This window comes from Pinus tabuliformis, chromosome 4_1 (assembly GCF_031772625.1).
Source record: "Pinus tabuliformis cultivar Carrire ecotype Pingquan chromosome 4_1, CPIR1, whole genome shotgun sequence".
Taxonomy (NCBI): Eukaryota; Viridiplantae; Streptophyta; class Pinopsida; order Pinales; family Pinaceae; genus Pinus; species Pinus tabuliformis.
In genome coordinates this window covers 626,449,687-626,460,351 of record NC_142303.1, presented here as the reverse complement: position 1 = coordinate 626,460,351, position 10,665 = coordinate 626,449,687, and the positions used below count along the sequence as shown (strand labels likewise).

Here is a 10,665-nt window from a genome sequence, read left to right as displayed (position 1 = left end):
ATAAAACATAACCCTAATATCACAAGGGCATTGTTAAACCCATTACAAATTATATATATCCTCACCACAATAATATAAATACAAAATAACACCATGGTTCCTACACTTACGATACCTGGTTTAATCAAAGCGATAACAAAACATAATAGCACTACTTAATTTATTAATTTTTTGTAATTAAACATGACAAATAACACCACCACTCGGAGAAATTAGTCTTTTCGTTGCCTTTTAATAAATAAAAAATTTCGAACAAAAAATTGGATTGGTTAAACTTAAAACCTTGAAAATTGTTTTATATTTTATTCTTAACAAATATGGAATGAAAATTATTTGCCTGCACAATATTGGCAAATTTCTATTTTAAGCAACGAAGCAAATACCCTTTGAGTATATGATACTTCAATTTTTTGTACTTCAGGGTTTAGGGTTTAGTGTCTTCGGGTTACTGTCACCCGTCGCCAGAGTTCCCATTCTGGAGAACCTATCGTTTCTCTTTGCTATCGAATTTCCAAGTCTGGAATGCACAGCAACTATACACTGGCCACTCTCTAACTATCTTCTACTTCAGCCTTCAGTTTTCTTCGGGGTTTAGTGTAGGAAGGAAGACCCTGCTATTCTTTTCGCAGCCGCCAAAGTTCCAGCTCGCGGGAACTTTTCTGGAATCGCAGCTATGGCAACTTCTCTGGAATCACAACTTAAAGCTATTGCCTCCACCCATGTGCAAGTTGAGGATTTGAAAAAGAGGCCTTTCACGCGGCCATCAATTCTTTTCGATCCCACTGAAGCAGCAGACGTTAGTTTGGAAAGCGTTTATGATATTGCTCTCAGAGGTAAGGGCTTTCCTTATTTATACATGTGTTACATGTTATTAATTATATATCAAATATCTTATCAGTATTTCATGGGGAATTTGATGAAACTGTACACTCGCTAATCTTTGACAGTCGGCGAATTTTTATGGGAGAATTTCTAAATTTTTGTCAGTTTCATAAAATTTAGGCTAGATGGTATCAACGTTTCTTAGTTGGATGGTGAAACTGGGGGTGGATTTGGTGATATTAGACTGTGCCAGCAAGCCGCTGGTATACTTGAAGTTTCTGGGGCTGTTTAAAAACAAAGAGCACTAACCAGGAGCATGCTTGAGCTTGAGCTTCATACAGACAAATCAGAACAACAACAGAAGAAAAATAGAACCGACAGAAATATTAAATTTATGTATCGGTTTCTAAATTACAAAGAGATCATCAGTATTTATAATAAACTGTGTGGAGGCCAGCAATAAAGGTGTTTGGGTAGTTCACCTAGCAAGCAGTGACAAGTCAATTATGCACAGTGATTAGATCACCGACCTAAGTAAACTTAACCAACATGGTGTATGTCCACTAACATCCCCCATAAATGCTACTTACAGAAGTATGAAAATGACTTCTCGAAAATGTGTCCTGGCTATAAGTCCATGATAGGTATCCATGTACAAAACGTCCAAAGGATGAATGCTGGCAAGCTATGAAACCGGATTCATCCAAAAAACAGGCCACGTGTCTGAATCCCACGAATCCAACACGATTCGATGGGAATTCAAATCCTAAAATGGGACACCACGTGTCCTAACAGGACACCATCGAACCCTGGTCGTGTCACGTTAGGACACTTCGTGTCCTGATTTTGTGATTCGAATCCCAAAAAAGTGAGGGTTTATGAGGTTTATGAGGTTTGTGAGGGTTTATGAGGGCTGATGAGGTTTGGGAGGGTTTATGGGGTTTATGAGGAATTATGAGGTTTGTGAGGGTTTATGCAGGTATCTGAATTTTATGTACTATGCATGCTATAATGTTACTAACTTACTTTGTAAACAATAAAACTAACGTTTAGATGAAGATCTATGTTTGAAATCAATGAATTTGTATCATTAATGAGAATTTGTGTAAGAAATATCTAATTTTTAATATATATATATATATATATATATATATATTTTTTTTTTTTTAAATTTTTTTTTAAATAAATAAATAAATATATATATATATATATATATATATATTTTTTTAAAATAATATATAACGAATCCTACGTTTCCTGTTCGGGGGGTCAATGTGTCCGAATCCGACACTCGAATCCCCATATACTACGAATCCCGAATCCATGTGTCAGGTGACTTAGCTGGCAAGTGGCTAGAACAAGCTTTCTGGAAGGGAGTAGTACCGATGCTGAAAGGCCTTGGAGCTGAAACTAACGAAGATTCCACAAAGGTGCATTGAAAGGCAATAGTGTGAGGCCTACAGAGATTGAAAACTCCAATCAGGAAGTATGACTGAAACTTTGAAGAGGAAGGCCAAGTAACTTTAAAGAACATGGTTGAATCCTGAAGCAGAAGAGAATTGGTTGCAGAGGCACAAGGATGACAAACACTGGCAACTAGCATTTGAATGCTCTAGAAAAATAGGCATTGGTTAGGAACCAAAACAAAGACTTCAAACAGAAGCAAATGTCATCAACCATCAAAAGAGCAATGAGGCCCGTGGAGGCTGCTACAAAGAGAAAGCATGACTGAACTCTAAAGAGGGCCAAGGGACCCCAAGCTAGCAGTGCCATCAAAGATCCACATAAGAACTTCAAGCAGCCACACAAGGCTAAGCAAAGTTAAGTTGTCAATGCATTATAGAGTTACATATCATCTGAATCTTCAGAAAGGAAAGAATCACTTTTAAATCAAGTCCACGTGAATCTCTGAGGGCCAGGGCTGCCATTCGAGTTGAGAGACTTGAACTCTTGTGCTGCAAAGTGGCTATGCATCCAGCATCGGTTTCTTCTATGAAACCCTTTCCTTTGGGTTTTTCAGGGCCACCATGATATCAATTTGGGCACAGGAGTGGAATGATGCCCGCATTTCCATCATCCATCACTGTATCATGATTCGCGGTCCATCAGATCATCTTTGGGCTCAAAATTGGTCGCGTCAACCTCTGTGCTGGCCATTCTTTTGTGCTTATCTGTTAGACACTTGAAATTTGCAGCAGGCGATGTATGTACAGAGTGAACACAGGATATACACATTCATAGGGTTACAAAACAAATAAACGTATGGGGATGTGGATCTGAGAACATCCCACTACAGAGATGTGTTGTCTTCATACTAAAAATTGCCAAAAAATGGGCAGAATAGGAGCCAAAAAAATCCGGAGGAGTTTATAACACAGATCCAAAGAGTTCCCAAGTATGGATACTATTCACAAAGCAATGCGAGGTGGAAAAGCATCTATAAATGCAGGCAGGGCAGGAAGTGTTTGCTCTGATGGTCATAGCATGCGAGGAAGAGCAGATAGCAGCAAAGCAGAGATGCCCACAGCAGAGAGGTTGAAAAACAGAGAGTCATGGCTAGGATACAAGTTGAGGGCACCCCCAATGAAAAATGCTGGAGCAATGGAGAAAGCTCTACATCCGCACTTTGATACCATGTTTGAAAACAAAGAACACTAACCAAGATTATGCTTGAGTTTGAACTCCATACAGAGTCCAGACAAATCATAACAGCAACAAAAGAAAAATAGAACTGACAGAAAGATTAGATCTATGTATTTCTTTTTTTTAATTACAAGGAGATATCCAATAGTTGTAATAATCTGGGAGGAGCCCAGCATTAAAGGTGGGTGGTGGGTTAGTTCACCTACGAAGCAGTGATAAATGGACGGTGACTAGATCACTGACCTAAGTAAACTTAAGAACATGGTGTGTGTACACCAGTAGGGCAAGGTGCAAGTTCTGGATGAATTTGCCTTTCTAGATATCACCACCCATATCTTTTTGCCAAACATGTATTTGAAGAGGAGGAGATTTGTTGTGGTAGAAGTTATTCCAAGTTGCCTTAAGATAGATGTTTCTGACTGCTGTTTTAGAAACACTTACCCACACAACACGTCACGCATCTCAGCAGGGGAAGGTTGGGCAAGCAAGAATATTAGCCTGATCACTTTCTTGTTGATGACCCCATTGGCTACAGTCCACTGTCAATTCTCCCAGATGGAGGAGGGCCTGCTTGCTGAACAAGGGTAATTAGAAGAATCTTGGGAGGGGCTTGCTTACTGAAAAATAATATTTGGAAGAATCTTGGGAGGCACTCACTTGTCTAATAAGAATACTTGGAAGAAGCTTGGGATGGTCTTGCTCGTCAAACAAGAATATTTGGAAGAATCTTGGGAGGGGCTTGCTTGCCAAACAAGGATATCTGGAAGAATCTTGGGATAGGTGGCATGCTGAACAAGGATATTTGGAAAAATATTGTAAAGAAAATAGCATAGATATAAAACATCGGAAATTTGAAAGTGCCTTGGTATTCCAAGGCATTTTCTTTCTTGCTGAACAAGGATATTTTAAAGAAACCTTTTAAAAAAATAGCCTAAATATCAACCATTGGAAATCTTTTAGTGGTTTGATATCCTGAAGCATCTTGCCACAAGATGTGGGCATATCTGATGTTTGTTCACCCTAAATCAATTGACCATTATGTTAGTAGCAGACAAAGTGTGAGTGCTGAATGAATTTTGCTTGAAAGATACCCCACCCATAGCTATTTAGCCAAACGAATCTTTTTTGAGAAGGATATTTTTTTACTGTTGTAGAAGCTATTCCAAGATGTGACAAGATAGGCATATCTGACTATTGTTTCCCCACAATCAACCAACCATTAGTTTAGTACCAGATGCCACTCCCTTGTGGCTACCCTACTTGGGTACAATCCACTATCAATTCTCCTAGATGGGGGGGGGACTTGCTTGCTGAACAAGGATATTTGGAAGAATTAAAGGTGGGGCCTGCTTGCCAAACAAGGATATAATATTCAGAAGAATCTTGTTAAAAGAATAGCTTAGGTATCGACCATAGAAGATTTGAAAGCGCTTCAATATCCCAAGGCCTAGACTAGATGTCAGCTTTTGGAAATTTGGAGGTGGTTTGATACTCTGAAGCATCTTGTAAAAAATAGCCCAGAAATCGACCTTTTGAAATTTGAAAACCGTTTGGCACTATTTTCTTTCATGATGGGATTAAGGTCTGAGCCATCAGGATTAGTATTCATGCCAGTCTGATAAATTAAAGTGCTTTGTTCTTATGTATGTATACATATGTGTTTGTAAACTCTGGAAAAATTCAAATATTAGATTAAATTATAGATTGTCTTAACTTTGATCAAAATTCAAGTACCAGTTTTAGATCACAGAGGATGCTAAAAGACAAAAAATGGTCTATGCGTGTATACATGTCTATGCTTTTTTTGCTTTGCTTTTGCTTTTTCCCCTGACTGTCACAATCTGTGAATCTGCAGGGCTTGATGAACTCTCCACAATTGAGAGATCCTTTGCTACATTTAAGAAGACTTTGTTCAATTCAGAAAGCCTACAGATAGACCGGGAGCTTCAGAATAGAGAATACAATGCAAAACTAGATAAATCTATTGCCACATTCTTGCATTTACTGTCTGGATATCTTCTTCTTGCACATTCTCACAAGACGCTGGAGTACTTGATTCGGCGATACAAGTTTGTAAACTTTATCCTTAGACTGTAGTGCATATTCATCATTTTTTAGGGATATTTGAATGTTATTCCTTTATTTTATTATTCTCTCAGTTCAGATGGGATTATCCAGCAGCCAGCTGCAAACCAGGTTGGGCAATTTGTGATTGTCATTGATCTTAGGTTGAAGATTTTAGGTATATAGCATTCTAATATCTAGCTTTTATCATTTCTGCATATATTTTTAAATTGGATATCAAAAACATTATTAAGGTCATAAAGCAGCCGTGGGTCAAGATTTTCATCAATCCATGATACACTTTAAGCATTAATGCCTGAGTCATTTGTCTAAGAAGACATGTTTGAGGAGTAACCGTATCATCAAAATCACCTAGGACTTGCAGTTGGCTTTGATTGTGAAACATCTAATGTGGATTCACTGGAATATATGTCCATAGTGGCATGACTACATGCAACTCTTGAAGTTTTTGACCCCAATTGCCATCTCAGATGCTTATGCTGTATTTTTTTGGTTAACATATTTATATTAGACTCCTTAATAAGGCTAATTTCTCAGCATTGTTCCTGTGGGATGCTTCTTAGAAACAAAAAGACTTAGCTGCAAGCATAGTGTAATTTTCAGTCGCAACATCAGTGATGTAGATGTAAGCTGAAATACTGTCGAAGAAAAGATCTGGATACATCAATGGTGTAGAGATGTAAGCTGAAATACTGTGAAGCCAAAATCACAATTTTACTTTACAGACATCGAAATGACTTCACTATAGCCTAGAAGAGATCAATAAGATAAGTTAATTTTATTAATGTCCAATGAATGACCATAAATAACTCAATGGGACTGAAGGATACAACCAATATGAGTGCAATGTGGGAGTGCAAATGCAACTCCTAGAAAATGCTAAAGTTAAATCTAGGATAAAATAAAGTAAAGAAAGATAGAATAACAGGACAGCCTCATAAACATTTATGTAACCGGATCATGTAGAAGGTTAATTGAATGAGTCCATGGCTAGAGGTCAATGATGTCAAGAATGCCCAAGTTTGACAACTGACGATGAGGGGGAAATTGTGGTGCTGGCTTGTTATCGGAGCCCTCTAGGTCCAACAAAGAGTCTAGCTGCATGATCCTTGGGGGGATGTAGGAGCAAGGGATACTCACGAGTCCTAACATCCGAGTCGAAAGGAAAGAAGCTCTGGATACGTGTCTAGCTGCTCTGCTGGGGTTGGGAGGGAACTTGTCGGGGGGGGGGGGGGGTTGTTCATTAACCGTTTGGTATTAAACCCTCAAATGCTTTGGATGTGAGTGAATTGATGTGCTACTTGGCACCTCCGCAATGGTCTCAAGGGTACCTGTTGGCCTCTTGGAGGGCGGGGGGGCGCTGAGGGAAGACCCAAGGTCTCATTGCTCTAATATCTGAAATACCTTGGAACTCAAATTGTTACTTATTGCTTCAATCAGCTAGATGAAGATCAATTAAAAGTATGATGTGATTGCCTGAATCGTCCCCTAGTGAGGCAGGGTATGTAGGATTTGAAATTTGTGTCTAAATATCTCCTTGATGAAGAGGGCTAGCCATCTCTAGTCAGGATATCAGAATAAGGTAGAGAGGGACCCTCCCGGCTTCCTATATAGGCAATGATATCATCCTCGGATCTCATAGTATATGGGGCACCAAAAGATGAGGTGAATCCTGATCTTCGTCTCCTGTAGGTGGCACAATTGGCATACTCTATTCGATCATGGTATATGGTGATCCATCTCCCCTTGAAATCGATGTGACCCAAATCGAAGCTGCCCTAGTGGGATCGTGAGTGACTGCATCTAGTGCATGCGAGTATAAGGGGGTGGACGATGAGGCCATCTTGTAGCTCCAAAAAGTGCTCTAGGTAGAAGGTCATCTTTGATCCTAGGCTCACTGAGGGGGATGTCCAAGTGACCAGAATGTGTAATTTGTAAATATCCTCTTTGATGGTCTGATTCAGTATCCGCTGAGGTGGTAAGAGATGTGCTAGTCCATCAAAGGAGAAACTAAATGGAGGAAGGCGCTCTCAAGAGATGGTCATTGACTAAAGGAGCTAAGATGCCTCTGCGAACCATCCATGAGCACGAATTGTGGGGGTATTGTTAAATCTCAATGAAACTTTGCAACAACTTAGATGAATAACTGGAAACTGAAACTGGTTAACTTTCACCAAGATATAGAGCCTCTTAACAACTTATAAGCAGTGGAATTAAAAACATAGATATAAAAACACATCACATAAATTGACACACTTATTTTTCTCAGGAAACCCAACAGGGAAAACCTGCTTGCTTGATGTGGTTGATTTATTGATTGTTCTTGGAGCAATTGAATCTAGTACAAAGCAATCTATCTCCCTTGAGAAAATATTTTGCTTCTCACACAAATCTCAGCTGATACAATTGATCTTGATTGGCCTATATCCTTCTTGATCTTGGCCCTCTAGCACACAATTGTCCCTCTGCTGCCTCCTTGACTTGCTCTGCAAAACTTGCTGTCTTGCTTCAATTTTACTCCTTCCTTGCGCACTTGAGCCCCTTATTCCCCACGCTGATCTCCTATTTTCTAGCGCATTTGTGCCCTATTTCTTAGCGCACTTCAACCTCCTATTCTTTAGGACACCCAACTCCTCTTTCCTGTGCACTTGTGCCTCCTGTTCTTTAGGACACAATTCTTGCGTTCCACAATCAAGGCTCTCTCACAAACTCGTGAGCTCTGTCTTGTCACAAACCTCTGTGCAAAAAATAATTAATTTACTTATGCCTTTGTCCTCTAAATAATTAAATTTACTTATGCCTTTGTCCTCTCTTTATAGATGAACTTCGATCAATGCAAGGAGGCTCAACTTAATTTACAACTCAAGCTTTGATAGCGAGTTAATTGAGAGTGTTACTCGCTTTCCTTCCAATCATCACTGGAGTTCTTAATTCATGCTCTCTCCAATCAACATTGGAGACTAACTTGCTCTTCCTTCAATTAAGATTCAAGACTAACTCGCTCTAACTGAATTGCTAATTGCCACCTCGTTCGGTAGTCAAACTGATGAAGACTCCACGTAACTGAAGCTCCAACTCTACACATGCTAACTTGATTATTATTCCAGTAAACTTGAAATAACTCATCCTAATTGAAGTCTAACTCATGAGGACAATTCTAGGTCTTCACTAGCTAAGGCACAAGCCAAAAGACCTTGCTTGGTACATTTTCAACACTCCCTCTTAGTGAGGTAGGTACTTTTGGAAGAACCTCTTCCACTTGGATTTGTCTCCAACACTACCATGTTATATGTTGCTGCAGTTGCTCTCTTTGAACTAGAAGACTTCCCTGCTTCCTGTTGTGGAATCTGATACGAAGACCTGTACTTTCCAACTATGCTTTGCGAGTCTATCACCTAAGTCATAATTGTCATGTACCCCATGTATCTTGGTGGCTGCTTACTTTGCCTGAAGGTGGTGTTGGGAGGTCCAACTCTCTTCTGATCCTCCCTAAACAACTCGTCTGCCCACTTTGCTCGAACTCTCCCTATGTCATTAACTGAGTAGTTGCCTCCACTCGCCCTAGGCTCTGCTCCTCATCATCCTGCTGGTCGGCCCAATTGCCAACTAGACGAGACTCAAATTGAGATACTGGCTAAGTCTCCATCTTGAGTAACTTCTTCTCAGGTACTCCAACTTGCTCTTGCTCTAAGGACTCCCTCAGAGCTCTACTCTCCTCAACCATCACTTCTCTACTTTGTGCACTTCCTGCCTTGCTGCTCAAGGTTACACTTGTCTCTACCTGGAACTTGTAGAGATTCTTCATCCTCACACCTATCTGCTTCACACATCCAAAAGCTAAGTGCTTGAGGTGAGCCTTACCTTTGTTGAAGATGACATCATAACCCTTGTTCTCAAGGTTAGCTACTGAAACAAGGTTCTACTTCAGGCTTGGAACATAGAGGACATCTCTGAGATGGAGAGGATTACCTGACTCCCTTTGAAAACTGACAATATCAACTCCTCTAGTCACATACATGCCATCATTTCCTAGCTCAACCTAAAACTGCGTGTCCTTCTCCTTCAGATGGCGGAAATACTTCTTGTTCCTGGTCATGTGGAAGGATGCTCTTGAATCAATATACCATACATTGTTGTCTGCTGAGCTTGCCATGCAAGCTATCAATGAGAAATCTTTCTCAAACTGTTAAAAAAACGCATCTACCTCCACTGATGCAGCTACATGATCCTTTAGACTCCTTTTGATTATGACACTCAGTGGCATAGTGCCCAAACTCATGGCAATGGAAGCACTTGATCTTGCTCAAATCCTTCTTCTTCGTCTCGCCCTTGTGACTGGACTTGACCTCTCCTTGGCCCTTCTTGCCCTTGGCTCTACCTTTGCTTGCTAGGGCAAAGTTCTTCTCATCCTTTACTGGAGCTCTTCTACCAACTCTCGTTCCTCTCCAGATTTCTTCTTGAACACAATCACTCCATGACCTTTCCCAACTGGGAATATTCTCTTTGCCACTTACTGCATCCTAGAAACTATACAAAGACTTTTGGAGTCCCAAACGCGCAAGACTCATAAGGTATTTTTCTGCTACCGTCTCGCCCACACCACCTAGCTCATCCTGAACCTGAGTGAACTTTGGATGACACGTGAAGATGGCCTCTCCTTTGCTCATTCAGATACTTCTTAGATTCTCTCTGAGAGCAAGCTTCTTAGCATCACTAGAACCCTGATACAGATCTAGGATGGCTTTAAACATCTCATATGCTGTCTTCTTTTGATGGAGGTGAGGGATACTATGGTCTCCAATCCCCTCAAGAATGATCCTTCTCGCCTTGGTGCCATTCTTGTTATGCTTGGCCAGCTTTTGGGCATCTATAGGTCACACTATTTGCTGCTCTACAAACTCTAGTGCCCCATTATCTTCCAATACCACTGATATCCGCTCCTTCCATGCGCAAAAATTCGAGGCTCCCTTTAAACTATGATCGACCTTAGTACTAGGAATGCCATAATGCTATCCAAAGAATTGCTATGCTCTTCAAACTCTAGCGCAAGCTTTCAACTTGATTTGCACTGTCCACTATCTGATCAACTTGGTGCTGGTCTTTATGCTGATCTAT

General features: G+C 40.2%; 1 protein-coding gene across 1 annotated transcript in view; it reads left to right on the top strand.

The window, feature by feature from the left end:
- The first annotated feature begins 356 nt into the window (after positions 1-356).
- The window catches only part of LOC149177582 (uncharacterized protein At3g06530-like), a 280,290-nt gene continuing 269,981 nt past the window's right edge, over positions 357-10,665 (top strand). The window contains 2 exon segments of the mRNA XM_089420165.1: positions 357-833; positions 5,321-5,534. Coding sequence (XP_089276291.1) covers positions 674-833; positions 5,321-5,534 — 374 coding nt within the window. The 5' untranslated portion in view covers positions 357-673.